The sequence below is a fragment of the Podarcis bocagei genome, assembly GCF_964188305.1.
Source record: "Podarcis bocagei genome assembly, chromosome: 2".
Taxonomy (NCBI): Eukaryota; Metazoa; Chordata; class Lepidosauria; order Squamata; family Lacertidae; genus Podarcis; species Podarcis bocagei.
Window position 1 is genome coordinate 98,864,148 of NC_138126.1, and position 23,511 is coordinate 98,887,658.

Genomic DNA, 23,511 nt, shown 5'->3' on the forward strand with positions numbered 1-23,511 from the left:
AGCTTGTATCTGATTTAAGCTTATTTCCACTTTCTATATTGCATGAAAGGGATCAAATGTGACACATCTGAGGCTTAACAGAATGAATGAAACTTGTGAAAATTGCCCAGACCTTAGATTAATATGGATTGCTTCCTTCCACACTTACTTATTTGAGCTATGCTGACAGCCTGACGCCTCAGGTCCATTTCACACATTACTCAGAAAAGAATACAAGCTTGATGAATTTATTCTGAATCTGTTTATTCTAAATCTGTTTAATAAATCAATCAATAAACAAATTCCAGCTCTCCAGTGGGTGCGTCTCAATGATTTGTTTTTCTTTTTAAGAGTGTATACAGTGGTACCTCTGGTTAAGAACTTAATTCGTTCTGGAGGTCCGTTCTTAACCTGAAACTGCTCTTAACCTGAGGTACCACTTTAGCTAATGGGGCCTCCTGTTGCCGCTGCACAATTTCTGTTCTCATCCTGAAGCAAAGTTCTTAACCCGAGATAATATTTCTGGATTAGCGGAGTCTGTAACCTAAAGCGTCTGTAACCTGAAGCGTTTGTAACCTGAGGAACCACTGTACTTAAATCCTGTGCATACCCTTGTGCGAAAAGATTTCTTATAGTAATGGATGGTGGTGCTTGATATCGGCACCCTTCTTCTGCTTTATAGGTGCCCCACCTCCTTACGGTAAATTGTTTACATTTTGGAAAATGCTTACCTAAATGGGTCTCTGGGCTCTCGCTTTCCTCTTTCTTCTTGCTCAGGATTCTATTCATGAATTTATTCCCCTTGAAGGATGGCAACTTTGGTCTCTTCTCTTTGAGATAGAGTACAAAAGCATTCTCCAAGATACCAAGGACCAGAAATACAAACATCCCAGTGAAAAACGCGGCTGCATTGAAGAAGAAGAAGAAGAAGAAGAAGAAGAAGAAGAAGAAGAAGAAGAAGAAGAAGAAGAAGAAGAAGAAGAAACAGGGGTGGTGAAAAGCTAGCATCCCTTGGAGGTCTTTTCTTTAATGTGGGAATGGGGAACCCAAGGACTCTTCCAGTGCTTGAAACTCTCAATGGGCCAAGCCCTTATCAATAGATTTGCCCTTTCCTCTCCTTGGGTGTTTGCTTGGCTAGAATGTGTCCTTGAATTCAGAAGTGGCCTAGTGTGGTGGAGCTGCCTCTTTTGCTTTCCAACATCACTTACCACTTACTGTCAGGGAGAGAGAGGAGGCAACAGAGAGGGGCAGTGTGGGGTGAGTGGATCAGCAGAGCCTGTTTGGCACTCCTGCTAGTATACTTGCACTGCGTCAAGCTCCTTTCCTTTCCTTTCCTTTCCTTTCCTTTCCTTTCCTTTCCTTTCCTTTCCTTTCCTTTCCTTTCCTTTCCTTTCCTTTCCTTTCCTTCCCAACCCCTTCTCTCCCTCCTAGTAAGAAGGAAGGTCTGGAGGGCTGCAACATGAGAAAACAGGCCTTTTCTGCAGTGGCTCCCTGTTTGTGGAATGCTCTCCCCAGGGAGGTTCACCTGACACCTTCATTATACACCTTTAAGCACCAGGTAGACCTTTCCTCTTCAACCAGGCCTTTGGCTGATTGACGTCGAACGCCCTTTTAAAATTCAGGTAGGTAGCCGTGTTGGTCTAAACTGAAAACTATGGAGAGAACTAGTCTGAATAGAGATATTGGATTCTTGTCTCATTACATATGCTATAGCTATTTTTGGTCATCAGCATACTATCCCTTGCTTTTTCTTTTAGGACTAATTGCAGTCATTAACTGTTGTCAACAGTTTTACCATACCCATTGAGTCAATCACCCATCTCCTACTACCATTCTGAAAAGAACCACACCCCACCCTCCCACTATATATAAGGGTCTGGTGACTTCTGTTTCAGTGTATCTGAAGAAGTGTGCATGCACACAAAACTTTATACCCGGAACAAACTTAGTTGGTCTCTAAGGTGCTACTGGACAATTTTTTAATTTATTTCACCCTTTTAAAATGTGTTGTGGGATGGGATACTATTGGGCTGTTTTTGTTTTTATTATGTATTTTCTGGTTTTAAAAATATATATATTGTGATTTATTTTGTGAACTGCCTTGGGATCTACAGGTAAAGGGAGGCATACAAATGTAATACATAATAATAAAATAATAATTATTCACCTTCAAGCAGGAAGATAGGGATAGTAATACTGACCGACCTTACAGGGTTGCTATACGATTTGAAAGATAATATATTTGAAGTGCTTTGACCATATTAAACAAATTGCTAAGGGGGTATTGTTCATCTATTTTTGTACCATGCAAGATAATAACGATTCACAAAATGTACCTCCAATTAAAGTTAGTTATTGACCCAGGGACCTGCTCACTAACTAAACCACAATGTGAATTAGTCCAATGAAAGCAATCAAAACTATTTGACAGCCCCTAAGGGACACGGGTGGCGCTGTGGGTTAAACCACAGAGCCTAGGGCTTGCTGATTAGAAGGTCGGTGGTTCACCGCAATGGGGTGAGCGCCTGTTGCTAGGTCCCTGTTCCTGCCAACCTAGCAGTTCGAAAGCACATAAAAGTGCAAGTAGATACATAGGTACCACTGCGGTGGGAAGGTAAACGGTGTTTCTGTGCACTGCTCTGGTTTTGCCAGAAGCGGCTTAGTCATGCTGGCCACATGACCCAGAAGTTGTATGCCGGCTCCCTTGGCCAATAAAGCGAGAGTCGGTCACAGCTGGACCTAATGGTCAGGGGTCCCTTTACCTTAAGTGTTCAAAGGCTGCTGGCGCTGAAATAAGCCAGGCAATAAAAGGTGGTTTACCTATGACTGGTGGATTATCCGATGTTGCGGGTAGCATATCATTAAGAATCATTGACAAAAATGAGATTTGAAGGATCAGTGTCATTTTGAAGGCAATCTTTTCTCCAGGAGAGGCAGATGCAAAAGAAATAGCCATATCCAGCAAGAAAAGAGTTAAAGTTGGGAGGATCAGAACCAACACATACAAAATGGAGCGCCTCTTCATAGAAATCTGTCCAAAAAAGGGGGGAAATGAATAAATAAAAATGAAGATTAAAGCAAAGACTGGAACTCTCTTTTCAGTCTCATTAGTAGCATACATTCATTCATTCATAGTCCTTATTCTTAGCAACCCATTGATGGGTGGAACCACCATCTTCCCTCTTCCAAAAATGTTTCAGAAGGAAAAGTGGGATATAAATGTAATATTAATAACAATAACAATTGTAGGAAACAGTGGAGCTCCTGGCAGGACCTGGAGTGGGGTCAAAAGAGCTGCTGCAGAAACCCTGAAATGGGTCCCCGTACCACTGAGGGATTTACCATTGAAGGAAAATAAAGGTTTCTCTGTCTGTAATGGCCTGGCAGGCAAAATTTCAATACAGTGGTACCTCGGGATGCGAACGGGATCCGTTCCGGAGCCCCGTTCGCATGCAGAAGCAAACGTAACTAGCGACGGCACGCTTTTTGCCGCTTCTGTGCATGCATGCGACGTCATTTTGAACGTGTGCGCATGCACGAGCAGCGAAACCCATAAGTAACGCACTCCGTTACTTCCGGGTTGCCGCGGAGCACAACTCAAATGCACTCAACATGAAGCATATTCAACTCGAAGTATGACTGTAATCAGAACTTGATGGCACCGGGGCTGTGGAATGCCTCCCTCCTTGCTGAAATACAAAAGGCCTCCATCAGTGTTGGCATTCCACTGGCTCCTGTAGACATACCTATTTAGGCAAGCATTCCTCCCAAATGAACTTCTGATTTATTGTTTTCCCTGTTGGTTTAACAATGTTTTGTTTTTAATCGAAGTGTCCATCATCAACATATTTCAAAGAACACTTGCATTCTTTTTTAAGAAATGAAAATGAGCCAATAACATACTACTCTCTTTAAAATTAACCTAAAATCTAAGCAGCAGTTCTGAAAATAAGTGTGGATTAAAACTCGTAAGCATGAAAAACAAACACTAGCTACATAGGGGGAGATCTTTTTCTGTTTCCATGTTTTTTAAATGTATTAGAAACCAAATACCTCATAAGTGACAGCACTGAACTTAATTAAATCATATTCCATGATGTGCTCAATGATCCTCAGCTCCTCAAACTTCCATTCCCCACTGGTCAAGTAATTTTTGCGACTATCTTGGTTCGCCTTCTTGGAAGTTTTGTTGCTCACCATTATCATTTCCTTATCTAGAGGCAGTAGAAGATAAATGATACGGAAGGTTGTTACTTCAGGGGAGTAAAGAAAATCACAGTCACATCCATATTAGGTCTTCCTTTTGAGGTTGTGTCATAACTGTTCCATTTTGTCCCACAGTTTGCTCAGTGTGTGAATTAAGCCCCGGTGTTTCATCACACCAAAAATGGTAGTGATGTATCAGTAGCACAAAAATGGTCAGCCTCCAATGGGAGCAACTCTGAATTAATTTTGAGAGGCGACTTTGACCATTGGCAAGGGGAGCAAACTTGCAGGGAAGAGTGATAATGGAGAGAGAGTGAAGAAAGATGCAGAAAACAGGGAACATAGGGCACCTTCAGAAAGACACAAGCTGAGTGTATAGTGGGGACCTCCTGATGAAGGGTGGATAAGAAATACAGCAAACAAATAATAATGCCTTGTTCCCCATGCTAGTCCTACTTCACATCGACCCATTGAAAGTACAGTGGTACCTCAGGTTACAGATGCTTCAGGTTACAGACGCTTCAGGTTACAGACCCTGCTAACCCAGAAATAGTACCTCAGGCTAAGAACTTTGCTTCAGGATGAGAACAGAAATTGTGCGGTGTCGCGGCGTGGGTGGCCCCATTAACTAAAGTGGTACCTAAGGATAAGAACAGTTTCAGGTTAAGAACGGACCTCCGGAATGAATTACGTTCTTAACCTGAGGTACCACTGTAATGGACTTGACTAACCCAATCTTATCTTAGAACATAATATAGTTGTAAGGCTGTCATCATGCTGCAATTGGAAATCCAGGCATTTTTCGTTTCTTACCACATCTGCAGCCATGCCATAAATGTTGGGGAGGGGTGGAACAAACGGGAGAAAATCTCCTCTTCATCCGTTCCCCCCACCCCCACCCCCACGCTGCTGCTCTGAGGTGCGAAAAACACCTGCATTTTAAAATGCAGCCATTCCTGTCTCTTCCCACAGCAGAAACTATGCTCCCTTTGTTGGCAACCCCATTGGAGGTAGGGCGTGGTGATGTGCAAGGGGGGGGGGTTGGGCAAGCTGTTAGGGCTTTGGGGCCATTGGGAGAGCTGTGGCGGGATTGGGGGTTGGGTGAGGTGTAAACGGAGGGGAGTTGGCAAGCTGCGTAGGGTTTAGTGGGGTTGGTGAGGCACACAAGCTGGGCTGCAGCCCCTGGTTATAATAATTGCCGAGATAGGTGGAAAAGGGGGTGAAGTGTGGTGGTTTGGAGTTCAACATAAGAGTGAGTTTATGGGGTGCAAATTGGGGGTGTGCATTCAAGAGGGTACAAATGAAGAGAGAGAAGCCAACTATCATGCCAGTTCAACGAAATACATGGTTTTACCTGAATGTATCGATGACATTATGCTTATGTTGCATTTTTGTTGATCGAAAGGAAACGCATGGACATCCAGACTGCAGGATGAAGTCAGCCGGTAGGCTTGAAACATTTGAATGGAACCGTCGGCTGATACATAAGCAAAAGGGCTCTGTGTGAACTTGTCTTCATCTGCCCTAAAGATATTGTATTGTAATTAGGAAAGCTTTGCATTTTGCACAGATTAGATAACCCCTAAGTCTGGCCCCTACATGGGAAGCCTCATTGTTAATCATAGAACTGTAAAGTTGGAAGAGACCCCAAGGGTCATCTAGTCCAACCCCCTGCGATGAAGGAATCTGTTTGCTCAACGTGGGGCTCAAACCCACAACCCTGAGATTAAGAGTCTCATGGTCTACCAACTATTTGTTGGAACAACCAACTAAAGCAGGGGTTGTCAGCCTGGTCCCTACCGCCCACTAGTGGGCGTTTCAGGATTCTAGATGGGCGGTCGGGGGTTCTATGGCAAAAGTTGAATCCTCCTTCCATCAAGCACTGGTGGGCAGTAAGGAAATTTTACCATCAAGAAAGATGCATTAGTGGGCAGTAGGTATAAAAAGGTTGACTACCCCTGATCTAAAGGGTCAACATGTAGACAGTGACTTCGTGACAATGATAAAACATAAAATATGACTGAATGATGATATAAAATACTTATAACAAACGAATAATGAATCAAAACTTGCACAATTTTCTAATTTATTCCCATCTCATCAGCGGGAAACTGGGTGAAGAACAAGCAGAATGTGGGTGAGCCCTTAGACCAAATTCTGTGCCAAGAAGACTTGAGGCAACCTGAACACAGTCAAACAACGCAAAATTCACAGGTTCTTGCCTTAGCCCTGGCAATGGTGTCTGCATTTGTGCACAGCCCCCAGCCCAGCGCTGTTAAACCTCTGGCTATCATGGCAGGCAGCCTTCTCAATGCCTGGGAATGGATATGGTAAAGTGGTTTCAGTACATGGCTGCACCAAAAGCAACCCTGTGAATTTGCCCTGAAAATGCAGTTTGGAAACACATTCACCATAGGATAAAAGCAGCATTACCGTTCATCTATATAGAGGTCTGGGGTCCAGAAAAGGTTCACAGGCAAAGTGATATTCGTAATGTTACAGAAATCCAAGGGATTCCATGAGACAAATTCATTGTCCCAGAACTAGAGGAAAGAAAAAATATATTACTTACAATAAAATAAAATCATGTGAGGATAGATCTGTTTGCTATTTACAGAAAAGAAAGAGGGCCTCACCACATACATCCAGAAATAGAATGTGACCACCTGCAATTTTTCTTGCTGCAAGGAACAAAAAGGGAAAAGATTAACACATTATCTTCCTCCTGTCCTAGAGAATTAACACAGAGACAGATATATTGGTGGTACAACTGGAAGGTGGGTGAATGGGAGATGGATGTCCCTCTTTAAAAAAAACACTCCTGTCCCACACTGGCAGAACTGCTGGTGGCCCTGCCTGTCACACACAAGCTAGAATTGAAGCTATGAATCCAGTAAGCGACTGTTCTGCAATTTCCCCCAGCAGTTTGCATTTGTAAGGCAGCATCCCACATCCAACAAACCTTTCCTCCCCCCCTCCTTCCCCAGTATCTGTGCTTAGCCCCGTCACTGGAGACCAAAAATGCAATGATTATTCTCTCTTACCACTGAAAGGATGGACACCAGGGTGAAGTCTAGTTGAACTTCTATAGGCTTTTCCCAATTATTCAGAGGTATGGTGTATAAGAAGAGATCCTTATTAGACGAGATGTTCAGGTACTCAGCCACATCGTGATACCTACAATTCTGTTTCTGGGTGGCTTCTGGAGTAGGGACAAAATGAGAAGATGAATGTGTCAGTATGGTAAGATTCAAAAGTCCTTGTTCTGTTCTTGTTCTTGCTTACAACTTATTACCTGCTCTTCAACCTAATGTTCCAGGTTTGGTTATGCTGGGGAAATATTGGAGTTCAGTACCCAATACCCTGTGGGTTCAGCCTGGATGGCCAACAGAATCCGGACACCAATTGTTAGTCAAATAGGACATTTATTTAGATATTGCAAGGCTGGTTTCACACAGCCTCAACCAGCAAGTAGTTATGGATGGCACACCAAGTATGAAAGAAGTATACACATTTATACAATTACAAGCACAGGGAAGCATAGGGGCTGTTATGTCCCTATATGGCAATACGTCTTTCTACTAGCTTATACCGGTTTAACCCTCCCTCCTTTTCCTCAACAGTTACAGCAATAGCTCCTACACATCCTTCTCGCATGGTTCTCCTGCAAACACAACCTTCACATTCCAGCCTTCACTTGCTCAGTCCCTTTATTCTTTTATAATGTTATTCTCCCTTCCAGTTACAATTAAAACACAACATTATATGAAAACACAACATTAAAAGCAGTTTAAAGAAACTCAAGAATACGAAAATAAGGCGGATGCTAAAAAGAGACATCTCAAGTGTCAAAAGCCCCAGCAAAGAGGTGCATCTAGGCAGAGTCAGACAGTATCCTTTCTCTCCTCTTCCTTTGCTGTATCCCATTATTTCGAAAGCCAGTGAACTCGAGAAACTGCTTCCTTTCATTCTAGCATCCATCCTACCTTCTATAAAGTCTCTTAGTTGATTTGTCAGCTATTAAAGCTAGAGAGAGGAGAAGAAATGGTTTTACCTGGCACCCAGGAGAGTAGAAAACTAATCATAACAGCTCTCCACATTCTTCTCTGAGAGTAGAACCAAGTGTCTTAAAGAGAAGAAGCAATAATCTGCTAGGCTGCTAAATTTGCAGCGGTGAGGAAGAGCCACATTTCTGTGTGAAATTGAGATCTCTCCTGGCTGTGGGGTAATGCATTTCACATCTCTGGTTTTGAATCTCATTTCCATGCATTTGCTCGTAATAATATTTTCTCGTAACTTTATTGGCTCTGCATTAGCATCTGTATATTTCTCCCTGTTGGAATCACCCAACTAAAACATTTGCTTTTGCTTCCTCTAGATTTGTGTTTAATTAAGGATCTGGCTTCCCATTAGTGTGCATTACTTACTCCTCGTTGAGATCCGGATGTTTCTTTCCAGACAATTATGAGTTGTTCTTTTAATGCACTCTTTGCAAATGTTGTTAAGACAAATATTGTAATTAGATATCAGGCACCACACTCCTGCCTCTTTGAAAATGCAACACACTTCACTTAGTAAAATACACAGTAGGGCCTGAAGGCATATCAACCTTACTCACATATATCTACGGTGTTTAAACCCAGTTTAATTATCATTGGTGTCTTCAAAGAATCCCGGGAATTGTGGTTTGGTATAGATGCTACCAAAATTCCTGTGACAGAGCCGCCATGGTTCTTGGACATAACTACAGTTCATAGCACAGAGGGAATCCTGTGACCTCCAGATGTTGCTGAACTGCAACTCCCATTGTCCCTAAGCTTTGGCCATGCTGGCTGGGGCTCATGGGAATTGAAGTCCAGCAGCATCTGTAGGACCACAAGTTCTCCATCCTTGACTTAAGGCCATGCTTCTCATCCTTTTATTTTTTTTAAAAAAAACCATCTTCTCTTTGTGATAGCATAAAAATTCCCCACCCCTTCTTCAAACTTAGCTCCCCTAGTTATTTTATTTGAACTTTCAAAAGTGTTGAAATATTGCACTTTTATTTATAAATACTATCTTTGGCTTCCTCCCAAAGAATCTTGAACTCAGAGAACTACAATTTCCGACACCCTCAAGAAACTACAGTTAGCAGGGGAAACTACCATACTGAAATATAAAAGTATGAAGTGTGTTATTTGGGAAGGTGAGATTATATGCAGTTTATTACATGACCAGCAAATCATCACTAGTGCACAGGTAGCTCAGAATTATCTCACAAGCAGTGTGGCATATGATATACGAAGCACAGCAGCTTGTCATGCATGGTGGAGTTAATCGGTTGCTAGTTTATTTGTGCTGTTCATTTTCATGAACTTTGAGAACTTTCAACTTACCACAAGCTATCGCTATTACATATGAAATCATCCTCAGTTTAAGGCAGGAATTCTTTTTTGTATGTGCAGCTGGACATAAGATGTGGAAAAGATTGTGCAGTTGGAAAAACAGGGGTGGGGAACTAGACATGCTAAGTGTGGGTGTTTATTAAGCATTTAAAAGACAAGCAATGGCAGGGATGATAGATACACAACTTAGATGAACTCAGTTTCCATACTTACACCACCCACATCATATTAAAACGACCACCTTCTTTTTTTTTTTGCCAGAACCACCTCTACTTCATCTTCCTCTTTGGCCAGGTAACTCTTCATCAGAGTACTCCTGTTTTTGAACCTTAGGTATTGATTATTCTGGGAAGTACGTTGAAACAAGACAAAATGTGCAGAGGTGGTTCAAGCTTTGAAGGAGCTCTTGGCAAAATGTCTACTCGTAGGCCCCCATCTTACACCAATGGCTTTTCTCTGATGTACCTGGATAGCAGTCTCCAGAAGTTACCGTGTAAAATTCCCACAATGCCTCCAACGAGGCATTGCTCTGGGGAATTGTGGGAAATTTAAATGGCAACTCCTGGACCAAGACATGTTTTTCAAAGGAGTGCATGAATGTGGTGTCAGCAGAGAACCTTGCTGGGGCCCTGGCAACTGCTTGAGGATGCCACATACTGACGCCAGGCCAGAAAACTTGCCACTCAATGAAGCCTTGAAAAACCAGCACTTCTGAATGATTGGTTTTGCGAGGCTTGATTGAGTCGTAAATTTTGCAGTGTTTTTACATATTTCCAAGCATGAAAGGCTTTGACTTTAGTAAGCACACTTCCAACAGCAAACACCACTTGGCTGAGGCATTTCATCAAGTCTCATTTGCTGATTTTATACAAATAACAGATTGGTAAGTTAGGATACTTGTACAACAGGCATTGGTTATGCACTCCTTGGTCTACCACAAATACCAATAATATATAATTTAGCATGTCCACTGCACGGCAACAAAAGTTAAAAAGATGAGTGAGAAAATCAGGCGGATAAAATAAAGCCCTTTCTCCACAAGGAGGATCATATTATCCCACACAACTGATTCAGAGTCATCCTGGCATTCTTCTAGGGAGAGATGTTTCCTGATCTGTTGCAATTCTGCATTAATATGTTTCAGAAGCACCAAACTCTCTTCTTCATGGCACTTTTCTGACAAGGATGATCTGCCTGCCTGCTGGCTCCCTTTGGGCAGCCCGTCTCCTGCGTGGAAGAAAATGAAGACTGTATATGTTCACATGTTTAAAAAATCCTTTGTAGGAACAGACATTGTTTGAGAATTAAAAATGGAGAGTTAAAAAACTACTGGCTGCTTTGATTCTAAATTCTGGCATTTGGTTCACCTGTCGAAGCAACCTAAGAAATCCTGAAGGTCGTCCAGTGGGTTTCTACTATCTCAATTCCTGGACAATGGATCCTGGACAATGTTCTTACCTCTTTCATCAGAGGAGTAATGGGGACAGCCTGGTGCCTCAAGTACATTTATTACATTACACAGAAATAAACTCAGCCTTGTTCCAGCTGTACATTCAGGAGGGACTGGACATTGTCTCCATGACTTTATGCCATGAAGTGACCCATAAATTATCTAAATAAAAAACTAAATAAATAGCCAATCCTTCACATACTCCTAAAAATGAACTGTGAAAAGGATTTGGGTTTTTTTTTAAAGCACTGGATTATGGTGCTTGACATTTGCCCCCTTCTCCCTCTTTACTGATCTTTTTCTCCATTATGTAAGAAAAATAAAGAAACATTTTGGAAAGTGCTTACCTAAATCAGCCACAGGCTTCTCAGATTGCTTTTTCTTCTTTCTCAGAATTATATTCATAAATTTATTCCTCATGAAGGGTGGGGACTCTGGTTTCTTCTGTTTAAGATAGAGTACGAAAGCATTCTCCAGGATACCAAAGACCATAAAGACAAATATCCCAGTGAAAAACATGGCTGTGTTGGAGAAGAAATGGATGGTAAATATTTGGCCCTTCAGGCGACTGTTCTTTTACGCTAGAGTGGGAGGGGCCTGGCAGGAGGCAGAAAAGAAATGGGGAGTGTTGTGGCACTGAGAAGATATGCTGTAGGGACCACATAAGTAACATGTGGGTTGCTGGTTTGGTGCTCCTATGTCTATAGATGCTTTGTCTGTGATGGGATGTATGTATGGTAAAGATGATGGTCGTTTTGGGGGAGCTTGAAATAACTTGAGTGGGAATTAGGTCTAACTCCAAAGGAATGTGGGGGAAGTGTAGTGATGGTGGTGTCAGCGTTTGTAGATGGAGCCTGGGATAGTGACAATGGGTGATGGTTCTTCTCCCCACTAGATTTTGTGGGCATCCGATCACCAGTGTAACTACAGTGGCAAATGGGCCAGATTGCTTGCAGAAACTTGTAGAAGCTCTAGTTCTCCTTTATGAGAATTAAATGCCCCAAAACTCACACACTTTGTAGATTATGGAAGGTATAAAATAAGGATAAATCCAAAAATATACCAAAGCAGTGAAACACAAAACCGAGTCATCTTGCCCTCTTTGGCTAGCATGGAATCCTTCTCTCTGAAATGCATGATAGTGAAATAGAGAGAAATAGGGATTTCCATGGCCAATCAAATAGATTCATCATTAAAAAGACTACTTCTGTCTTCCTGCCCTTCTCCTGCAGAGGAACCCATAGGACAAGACTGGTTAGTTGTTGCAGCACCACGGAGAGTTCCTAGGGGACAAGTTGCTCAAACTGGAGTTGGAACTGGACTGAGGCCTCTACTATCAGTCCACAACTCTTATATGAACAACTGCCTTTTGGAAATCCAGACTCCCTTAAAGGGCCACCTTCTGGCCCGAAAATGGACATTGCTCTTGGGTCCCATGGCCTCCCACTTGGTGTGATTCCTGTGCTGTTGGACTGGCCATGTACTGGGGTTCCTCAGGCCTAAGTGGAAACACCTGTCCCATCTCTGGTTCTGTGGACCCTGGGTTCTATAAATCCTAGTGCTGTGGCAGCGATTAAAGTGGCTTTGGCCATCTGTTCCTTTGTCCCACCTTTTCCTTGAAGGAGTGCCAACTTCCAATCCATAGAACATTGAGGATTTAACTCAACTGGGGTGCACTCCTAACTCCTGGGAGTAAGTCACATTGACTTCAATAGGACTTACTCATGGATGGGCATGGTTAGACTCATACTGTTGTTCACTAGAAGATTGTGCTGTGAAAACCTTTGTCAGAGATGCATAGCACACTGCAGGCCTTTGCTGCTGTTCGCAATTGGTAAAAAGGTAAAGGTAAAGGTACCCCTGCCCATACGGGCCAGTCGTGTCCGACTCTGGGGTTGCGCGCCCATCTCGCTTAAGAGGCCGGGAGCCAGCACTGTCCGAAGACACTTCCGGGTCACATGGCCAGCGTGACAAGCTGCATCTGGCAAGCCAGCGCAGCACACGGAAATGCCGTTTACCTTCCCGCTGGTAAGCGGTCCCTATTTATCTACTTGCACCCGGGGGTGCTTTTGAACTGCTAGGTTGGCAGGCGCTGGGACCGAGCAACGGGAGCGCACCCCGCCGCGGGGATTCGAACCGCCGACCTGACGATCGGCAAGTCCTAGGCGCTGAGGTTTTACCCACAGCGCCACCCGTGTCCCTATTCGCAATTGATAGGAAGGCGTTAAAGAGACCCTTCTTTCCCTATCTCATGCGGAGGTCAATGGGTACTGTCAGTGTTGAACTAAAAGCTACTATAGCATAGCAGCTGCAAAACAGGATGTCTTCCCTGGGACAAATCTCTCAGGGTGGCTAGCTAAACTCTCTCATTCTTTCCCCACATCGGAGATATATGGATAATAATACCAAGATACCTTGCAGAGCTGCTGTAAGATCTGCAGGTTCATGTCACTGAAGTGCTTTAATATGTACTAAACAAATGATAAGGAGTATCTTTATTCTAGTTCTGTACAATGCCAGGTAATTACGATTTACAAAATAATATCTCCAGCTAAAAATCAGTTACTGACTCAGAGACCTGCTTGCTGGACCACAATGTGAGTAGGTCCAATGAAAGCAACCAAAACTATTTGACAGCCCCCCAAACTGTTCAAAGGCTGCCAGGGCTGAATAATCCGTGCAGTAAAAGGTGGTTACCTATGACAGGTGGATCATCTGATGCTGACGGTAGCATATCATTCAGAATCAATGACAAGAGTGAGACTTGCAGGATCAGTGTCACTTTGAAAGCAATCTTTTCTCCAGGGCAAGCAAACGCATAAGAAATAGCCATATCCAGCAAGAACAGAGTAAAAGTTGGCAGGATCAGAACCAACACATACAAAATGGATTGCCTCTTCATAGAAACCTGTCCCAAAAAAGGACAAAACAAGAATGAAGATTACAGCAAAGAATGGTACTATCCTTTCAGTCTCACTAGTAGCATCAATTTGCCCATGGTCCTTATTCTTAGTAGCCTAAGAGTGGGTGAGACCATTTGGAGAACTGTTAATCAGGTGATATAATGAAATTCAGTTAGAGGGGATTTGAGGAAGTCAGTTGTCAATGTAATGAAATTAGGGATATGAAGTGATAATTCTTTTTTGTGTCTTTTTTCTTTGTTTTGTGTTTTGTAATGTTTTTCTTTTTCTTTGTGATAAATGTGAAAATCAATAAAAGAATTGGGGGGTGGGGAAGAGTAGGTGAGACCATTATTTTCTCTCTTCCGAAAGCACGTCAAAGTGCAAGTAGATAAAAAGGTACCGCTCCGGCGGGAAGGTAAACAGCGTTTCCGTGTGCTGCTCTGGTTCGCCAGAAGCGGCTTAGTCATGCTGACCACATGACCCGGAAGCTGTACGCCGGCTCCCTCGGCCAATAAAGCGAGATGAGTGCCGCAACCCCAGAGTCGGCCACAACTGGACCTAATGGTAAGGGGTCCCTTTACCTTTAAAATGTTTCATGGAAAGTGTGGGATAACACTGTATTTGACACAACAACATCTAACCTGCCCACAAACAAACTAAATAAACAGGTCATCTGGAAGAACCCAGGTTGTGCTTGCTTCTGCAACTCATCTACTAACCCAATGCATGCTTACCATATTTTTTGCTCTATAAGACTCACTTTTTCCCTCCTAAAAAGCAAGGGGAAATGTGTGCACGTCTTATGGAGTGAATGCAGGCTGCGCAGCTATCACAGAAGCCAGAACAGCAAGAGGGATTGCTGCTTTCACTGCACAGCGATCCCTCTTGCTGTTCTGGCTTCTGAGATTCAGAATTTTTTTCTTCTTGTTTTCCTCCTCCAAAAACTAGGTGCGTCTTGTGGTCTGGTGCGTCTTATAGAGCGAAAAATATGGTGCTTCTTCAATGATCTTACTAGATAAGTGTGCATAGGATTGCAACCTCAGGATGCTATTCTGTTTGTATTGCTGCAGCTTGAACGATTACTTAAAATCAAAGTGTCCATCGTCAACATATTGCAAAGGACAATTGATTTGTCTTTTTGAAAATGAGCCAGTAATGGTTGGTTGGCATCCTTCTGTCTCAGGAGACAGTAAAGGATGTGCCTTTGGGAAGTGAAGTCAAACCGTTGGAGAGGCACATTGCCTGCTGTTGAGGCTGTAGAGATCAATATGGGAGAGACATGTTTTGTTGCAGCTGGGGCAGATGAAGGCACCCAGCTGTGCTGCTGCAGATGCACCATGGCGTTTCCTCTCTCTGCATTCCTCCCAGCAGTCATTCCTTCTCTGGTCACAGCTGTGGATGCATGACCTGACTGCTTGTCTCCAGGCTCTGCAGTTATCTGCATGGGATTTCCACACGGTGGGGTTGATGTTGCCAGCCTTCATCTTTGTAATACAGAGTTGGTCGGCCAATGGGCTTTGTGCCTGAAGCCAGCTCCCCATAAGGCACATCCTTGGGGGTCCTGCCATATTCCATTCTGTGGACATGACCAAGCTGCCCACATAGATGTGACTGAGACAGGAGTGTAGACATGCTCAGAATGTGGGCTTGCAAGAGCACATCTTTGCTTGAGACTCTGTCCTGCCATGTGTGGCTCAAAATCTGCCTGACGCAGTGCATGTGGAAGACATTGAGGCAACACGCCTGATGCCTGTAAGTTGCCCATAAAGCAGTGTGCTCAACATACAAGCCTGGTAGACCTTCATCTAGGTAAATTTACTACCCTAAAAATTTAAGCAGAATTCCTGAAATTTTGCTTAAGCATAAAAACGAACACAAACTCTGTCTTAAGCATAAAACCAAACACTAGATATATAGGGATATCTTTCAGTGTTCCCATGTTTTCTAAATATATTAGAAACCAAATACCTCATAAGTGACAATACTAAAGTTGTTTATATCATATCCCAAGGTGTGCTCTATGATCCTCAGTTCCTCAAACTTCCATTCTCCACTGCTCAAGAAACTTTTGTGACTATCTTGGTTTGCTTTCATGGAAGATTTAGAGCTCTTCAATATTATTTCCTTATCTAGATTCAGCAGAAGACAAACGAAGGTTGTTAGTTTAGGGCAGTATAGAAAATCACAATCACATCCTCAGTAATATATATATATATATATATATATATATATATATATATATATATGAAATACTACTGGCTGTTTGGATTTGTGCAATCTCCACACAACATGAAACATAAAGCTGATGAACCCGTTAGGAACACAGACTGTGTATATACTTCAGTAGTGAAGTCTGTCACCCCTCTTAGGCCTTCCTTTTGAGGTTGTGCCATAATTGTTCCATCTTGTCCCACAGCTTGCTCAGTGTGCGAATTAAGCCCCAGTGTGGCATCACACCCAAATTGGTAGTGATATACCAATAGCAAACACATGGTCAGCCTCCCATGGGAGCAACTCTCAAAACTGAGAGAAGACTTTGACCTGGGGGCATTGGCAGGGGGAGCAAACATACAATAAAGAGTGATAATAGGGAGAGAGTGAAGAAAGATGTGGAAAACAGGAAACATAAGGCACATTTGGAAAGGCACAAGTTGAGTGTACAGTGTTAACCTCCTGGTGAAGGGCAGATAAGAAATATAGTAAGTAAATACTATATTTACTTAAACATATTTAAGTAAATATATTTATTAGTAAACATACTATATTTACCTAAATGGCCTCGGTCCTGTATACCTGAAGGAGCGTCTCCATCCCAATCGTTCAGCCCAGACACTGAGATCCAGCGCCAAGGGCTTCTGGCGGTCCCCTCATTGCGAGAAGTGAGGTTACAGGGAACCAGACAGAGGGCCTTCTCGGTAGTGGCGCCCACCCTGTGGAACACCCTCCCTTCAGATGTGAAGGAAATAAGCAGCTATCCTATCTTTAAAAGACATCTGAAGTTCAGGGAAGTTTTAAATATTTAATGCTGTACTGTTTTTAACACTTGATTGGGAGCCGCACAGAGTGGCTGGGCAAACTCAGCCAGATGGGCGGGGTATAAATTATTATTATTATTATTATTATTATTATTATTATTATTATTATTAATGCCTTGTGCCCAGTGCTAGTCCTACTCCGTATAAACCTATTGAAATTAATGGGCATGGCTAACTCAGGTCCATTATTTCAACGGGTCTACTCTGAGTAGGTCTTAGTTGGATGCAACCTAATCTTATCTTTCTATATAATAAAATTGTAAGGCTGTCATCATGCAGCAGTTTTCATGGCCACCAATAGGCAGCCATGCAAACTGCAGGTTGGATATGCCAGGTAGGCAGAGTGAGAGAGCAGTGTAAAGACATGGGTAGAGTGATCAGGCCACAAAGGAGCAGGAAGGACAGTTCTACCCCACATTCCACCTCTGATTCCACTGCCATTGAGGGTGGGGAGGGCAAAGGGGCAAAGGTCTCTCCAACATCTACCCCACCCCAAAGTTTCTGCTATGATTGCTGCTCAGAGAAGGAGAGAAAAATGCCCGCATTTTGAAATGCAGGGGTTTCTCCTTCACACAACAACAGCTATGCTAACCCTGTTGTTGTCACCACTGCTGTTGGGGTGAAGAGGAAAGTCTTTTTGCCCTTTGTGGTGGTGGTGAAGTTGATGAGTTGCAAAGGGAGAGATTTGTAAAAGTATAAAGGGAAGGGTGGGGTGAGCTGTGGGAGAATTGGGAGATTTAGGAAGCTGTAAGAGACGTGGGGGTTGGGGAGTTAAGAGGAGTTGGGTGTTGGGAAGCTGATTCGGGAGTGGTGTAAAGGTTTAACAAGGGGTGGTAGGTCTGGCAGGCTTGGCAAGCAAGACCTAGGTGGGAAAGGGGTGAATTGTGAAGGTTGAAGAGTGAGCATATGGGGTACCAATTGGGAGTGTGCATTCAAAAGTACATGGATGGAGAGATAGAATCAAACAATCATGACAGTTCAAAGAAATACAGCTGTGCTTGGCTGTGTTACCTGAACATATAGTGGTCATGGTTAAGTTGCATTTTTGTTTATCGAAAGGAAATGCATGGACATCCAGACCGCAGGATGAAGTGAGTCGGTAGGTTTGAAGCAAATGAATGTAGCCATCGGATTTGACAAATGCCATAGGGCTGAGTGTGAACTTGTCTTCATCGGCCCTAAAGATACGGTTATCGTAAGGAAAGCTTAGCATTTTGTACATATTAGACAACCTGCATTAGTAAAAATGGACTTAAGCAGGGCATGTGGCAAGAGATGAGTAGTAGTGTGGAGACCCTACCATTTTAAAAGACCAAGGGGAAAGCCACCTATGCAATGGGTGGATGATCTGAAACTAACAGCAGGGTTTGCATGGATGCAGCAAGCAAACAAAAGAGAATGCTGGGGACAACCTGAAGAGGTGTACTTCAAAGGATGGATGTGAGATGCAGAAGGAAAAGACAATTTATAGGTTTGGCTCCTACATTGAAACCCTCTTTGTCAATACAACAACCAAACAAACATACATACAGAGATTGACTGCATGTATTATATAATAATAGAGTATAAAATATAACTAAAGGGTGTTATGAAAACATTTATAATATACAAATAAGACATTAATACGTTCCCATATAAACAATGTCACCTTATAGGAAAGCCCAGGTGGATTCTGTAATTTTTTAATTTTCCAACCAAATATTTCCAATATTTTGCAATATTCAGCAGCTGTCACAAAAATGTCTGGGGATCGGAATAGTAATGATAATGTTAGATCACATCACTTCTCTCAGTGGTGAGATGTTCCAGGTGTGTGGCCCCTACCTGTTCTTTTTCCCCCCAGAAGGAGGCTTGTGGCATTTTGTAATATCTGTTTATTTACAAATAGCACGGTTGAAACCTTCCAAAGTCCACTGCTCCCACACCAGGTCTCGAGAGAGAGGTGGTCAGCACTTCCAAAATGCTGTTGGCTTGCAGAACCCAAACTCCACTCACTGTGTCCCCCTTAGCACCCCCCCTCACTCAGAAACCATCTATGGTTCTTTTCACAGACATCTAAATTATATCATCCTTAGCTAGAGGTGGGGGAAGAAAGGCAGAACAAAAATAAAACCTTTAAATCCTGGTGTTAGATTCAATTTCAAACAACTGAGAAAAATGAACTTGCGGTATGTTATTTAATAACCCAAGTACTAAATAATAATAATAATAATAATAATAATAATAATAATAATAATAATAATACCACCATTTAAGAATTTAAGCCAGTAAAACCAAGTATTTCAAGCAATCTACCACAGCATTTGTAGGATGGTGGCTATTTTGCATGATAGATGGGTGGTTGGGGAAGATTATATTTCATTTAGCTCTGTGCCAGGGAAACCCAAGGTAACCTAAACTCAGCCACACAATGCAAAATTCACAAGCTCTTGGCTTAGTCCTGGCAATGCTGCCCACATTTGTGCTCATCCTCTATCCCAGTGCTGCTAAACATCTAGCTATCATGGCAGGCAGACTTCTCGATGCCTGGGCATGGAAATTGTAATGTGGTTTCAGGGCTACGCTGCAAATTTGCCCTCAAAATGCCACATTCCACATTGATTAAAAGCAGCATTACCGTTCATCTATGTAAATGTCTGGGGTCCAAAATAGTTTCACAGGAAGAGTGATCCTTGTAATGTTACAGAAATCCAAGGGATCCCATGAGATGAAATCATTTTTCCAGCTCTAGTGGAAGGAAAAATTATATTAGTTTGTTGTTATTTTTTAAATCTCCTCTGGGTTCTCATGGGAGGATGAATCTGTTTGTTACTTGCAGAGAAGAAAGAGGACCTTACCACATGAAGCCAGAAATAGAATGTGACCACCTGCAATTTTTCTTGCTGCAAAGAAGCAAAAGGGTAAAGATTAATGTATTCTCTTCTTCCCGCCCTAGAAAATTAAGACAGATAGTAGCACTACTGGAGGGTGGGAGGGAGATGGATGACCCTCTTTTAAAATTCCTGCTCCCCTGCTGGCTGATCTGCTGGTGGCCCTGCTGGAATTGCAGCTACTAAACTAGCACATGAGTGTTTTGTTATTCTACCCCAACAATTATTCCCCTGCTCCAACTTCCCTTTCCTTTCTTTCCCCCCTCCTCAATATTTTTGCTTAGTCTTATCACTGGAGACCAGACATGTAATGATTATTCTCTCTTACCACTGAAAGGATGGACACCAAGGTGAAGTCTAGATCAACTTCTAAAGATTCTTCCCAATTTCTCTTGGGTATGGTGTATGAGAAGAGATCCTTATTAGAAGAGATGTTGAGGTACTTGGCCACATCATAGTAACCACAAATCTGTTTCTGGGTGGCTTCTGGAATAGGAACAAAATGAGAAGATGAATGTCTCAGTATGGTAAGATTCAAAAGTCTGTGTTCTAGGCAGAGTCCCACAGTATCCTTCCTTTCCTCTTGCTTTGCTGTCTACCATCATTTCGAAAGCCAGTGAACTGGAGAAATTACTGTCCTTCATTCCAACATCCATCCTACATTCCATCATGTATTTTAGTTGATTTGTCAGCTAGTAGAGCTGGAGGGAAGAGAATAAATGCTCTTACCTGGCACCCAGGAGAGAAGAAAACTCATCATAACAGCTTTCCACATTCTCTGAGTAGGTCCAAATGCTTTTTAATAGTAGAATCAAAAATGTTCTAGGCTGCTAGGTTTACTGAAATGAGGAGCAGCAGTATTTCTTGTATGAAATGGAAACCTCCCGTGGCTGTGGGGTAATGTATTTCACATCTCTGGTTTTGAATGTCATTTCCATGCATTTGCTCCTTACTTTATCAGCTCTGCACATCTGCCCATGCCTCCCTGTTGGCCTGAAGTGGATACAAATTCCCTTAAACATTTTCTTTCTCTTCATCTTGATCTTTGTGCTTAATTAAAAATCTGGTTACCCATTAGTGTCCATTACTTCTTCCCCTTTGTGATCCGGATGTTGCTTTCCAGATAATTATGTTATTTTGATGCACTCTTTGCAAACACTGTTATGATGACAAATATTGTAATTAGACATCAGGCACCATGCACCTGCCTCTTGGAAAATGCAAAGCGCTTGTCTTGATGAAATGCAGAATAGAACCTGTGGGTATGTCCACCCTGGCCACATATATCCATTTCATCTCAGCATGGCCAAAACTCTATGACAGATCCTTTGCGTACTTCATAAAACTACAGTTTATAGTGCAAATGGGGAGCCTGTGACCCTCCAAATGTTGCTGGACTGCAACTCCCATTATTCCTAAGCATTGGCCATGCTGCCTGGGGCTAATGGGAATTGAAGTCCAACAATATCTGCAGAGCTACTGGTACTCGCGCCACTCTTGGTTTAAGGTCATACGTCTCATCCTTTTTAAACACACGCCCCCTTCTAGATTACTGTACATAAAAATCCCACACAGCACTTCCATCCAACTCCCCTCATTATTTTATTTGAATTTTCAAGAGTATTGAAATATTACTTTTTATTATAAGTCTGTACTACTACTACTACTACTACTACTACTACTACTACTAATTTTATTATTTATACCACGCCTGTCTGGCTGGGTTTCCCCAGCCACTCTGGGCGGCTTACAGCACATACAAAATTGTAAAACATTAGACATTAAAAATTTCCCAATACAGGATTGCCTTCAGATGTCTTCTAGAAGTCAGATACAGTGGTACCTCGGGTTACATACGCTTCAGGTTGCATACGCTTCAGGTTACAGACTCCGCTAACCCAGAAATAGTGCTTCAGGTTAAGAACTTTGCCTCAGGATGAGAGCAGAAATCGTGCTCCGGCGGCGCAGCGGCAGTGGGAGGCCCCATTAGCTAAAGTGGTGCTTCAGGTTAAGAACAGTTTCAGGTTAAGAACGGACCTCCGGAATGAATTAAGCACTTAACCCGAGGTACCACTGTAGTTGTTTATTTCCTTGACATCTGATGGGAGGGTGTTTCACAGGGAGGGTGCCACTACAAAGGAGGCCCTCTGCCTGGTTCCTTGTAACTTCACTTCTTGCAGTGAGGGAACCAGCAGAAGACCCTCAGAGGAGGACCTCAGTGTCTGGGCTGAATGATGGGGGGTGGAGAGGCTCCTTCAGGTATACTAGGCTAAGGCTGTTTGGGGCTTTAAGGGTCAGCACCAACACTTTGAATTGTGCTCGGAAATATACTGGAAGCCAATGTAGGCCTTTCAGGATCGGTGTTATATGGTCTCTTGTAGTGTTAGGTATGTTGTTGTTATGTGGTTTTCCTGACTCAGTACTACACTCCAACCTTGGAAGATGATTAGAGTCCAAGACCTGAGGTTAGCCTCCATTTTTACACTTCCTGGAATCTGGGTTTATATGACCTCATCATTTCTTGTGTCAGGTGACTGGTGAAGACCTTGCCTGCCATATTGGTGATGAGTCAAATTTCTTATAGTACCTGAACAAGCCGGAATTAAGGCCCAAGCATGCTAAGACACACATGGACCCTGAAGCGGTTTCTTGAGGGGTTGCGATAGTGGATATCAGCAGCTGAGAGATGCTTCAGCAGAACTGTGGTAAGAAGACAAATGATTTTAGCTGGTGAGTATAAGGAAGAAAAAAAAGAGGGGTTTTGGCAGGGGGAGGACTTTTGGTTTAAAGTGTCAATCCACTGTCACTGCAATGTTTCATTCTGCCAAATGTCTGTCAAGACTTTCCCCCTACTACTGTTTCCTGGTACAGATCTTTTTCTGAATTGCAATGCGATATTTAACCATATTCTTCCTTAGTTTCTTCCACTGCTGGTAGATGGCAATACATTGACTTGTGTACAGTTGTATATTCCAGTCTAGTCAACTGCAAGACACTGGCATGTAATATAAAGTACATCTTTAAAAAGGAAAGGAAAGCAGTTGCTGCCATTCTGTGGAAGGTAAACGAAAAGTGAGGGGTGGTTTCTGGCCCTGAGGAGGAGCTCAGCATGGCTGCTTTGAAAAGAATTCTCTTGGTATAGATACAATAAATATAGATATTATAATATAAAAGAATGGAACTTATTTATTGGTTGAAAAATAAAACATTTGTAAACACATGGTGTTGCTCCTTTTGTATACCGTGACATAATATGATTTAATGTGAAAGCTTTTATATGAAGCTGAGACTTTCAGGTAAAGTGAAGTGTGAGCTTGCCCCACCTCTTTAGAAAGGGGAGATGAGTCCTGAACGATGTCAAGATCTCTGCTGCCCTAAAAAGCAAAATTTCTAATTCTTCCCCACCCCAGATGGGACTCGAACCCACAATCCCTGGCTTAGGAGGCCAGTGCCTTATCCATTAGGCCACTGGGGCTATATACTGCAAGATGCTTCATTATTTCCTTCATCTCGCCGAGCAACTGTCTAATAAATACTATCTTTGTTTATGTGATGAGCAGAATTAATTTTCAGAGTTGTAGTCCTTCGCAGGCGCTCTGAGTTCATTTCAGCCTACGAGAGAGGAAGGCTGTTTGCGCAAACAGACCTGCGGGAAAAGCGGTTTTAAAAATATGGAATGCTTGC

General features: G+C 42.7%; 2 protein-coding genes across 2 annotated transcripts in view; both read right to left on the reverse strand.

The window, feature by feature from the left end:
- The window catches only part of LOC308581486 (uncharacterized protein), a gene marked incomplete at its 5' end in the record, with an annotated part of 30,884 nt that extends 22,599 nt beyond the window's left edge, over positions 1-8,285 (reverse strand). Inside the window, 8 exons of the mRNA XM_081183896.1 lie at positions 711-884; positions 2,800-3,010; positions 4,033-4,193; positions 5,540-5,709; positions 6,619-6,728; positions 6,822-6,866; positions 7,230-7,387; positions 8,240-8,285. Coding sequence (XP_081040022.1) covers positions 711-884; positions 2,800-3,010; positions 4,033-4,193; positions 5,540-5,709; positions 6,619-6,728; positions 6,822-6,866; positions 7,230-7,387; positions 8,240-8,285 — 1,075 coding nt within the window. The remainder of the gene's footprint in view (positions 1-710; positions 885-2,799; positions 3,011-4,032; positions 4,194-5,539; positions 5,710-6,618; positions 6,729-6,821; positions 6,867-7,229; positions 7,388-8,239) is intronic.
- On the reverse strand, positions 7,898-22,365 carry LOC308581864 (5-hydroxytryptamine receptor 3A-like). The gene is made up of 9 exons (XM_081184629.1): positions 22,262-22,365; positions 20,156-20,313; positions 19,795-19,839; positions 19,575-19,684; positions 17,969-18,135; positions 15,891-16,051; positions 13,717-13,927; positions 11,367-11,540; positions 7,898-10,796 (listed from the first exon to the last, which is right to left on the reverse strand). Exons 1-9 carry the CDS (start codon positions 22,302-22,304, stop codon positions 10,528-10,530), a joined length of 1,338 nt encoding a protein of 445 aa, XP_081040755.1. The 5' UTR covers positions 22,305-22,365; the 3' UTR covers positions 7,898-10,527.
- Between the last annotated feature and the right edge of the window lie 1,146 nt (positions 22,366-23,511).

Excerpts from the sequence above, each read along its gene's own strand:
- LOC308581864 (XM_081184629.1), bottom strand. The coding sequence starts at position 22,304 with ATGGAGGCTAACCTCAGGTCTTGGACTCTAATCATCTTCCAAG. Across the intron at positions 19,840-20,155 it reads TGGTGTCCATCCTTTCAGTG|CAAGAAAAATTGCAGGTGGT; the intron begins GTAAGAGAGAAT and ends GCTTCTTTGCAG. Across the intron at positions 11,541-13,716 it reads AGATGATCCACCTGTCATAG|CCATGTTTTTCACTGGGATA; the intron begins GTAACCACCTTT and ends TCTCCAACACAG.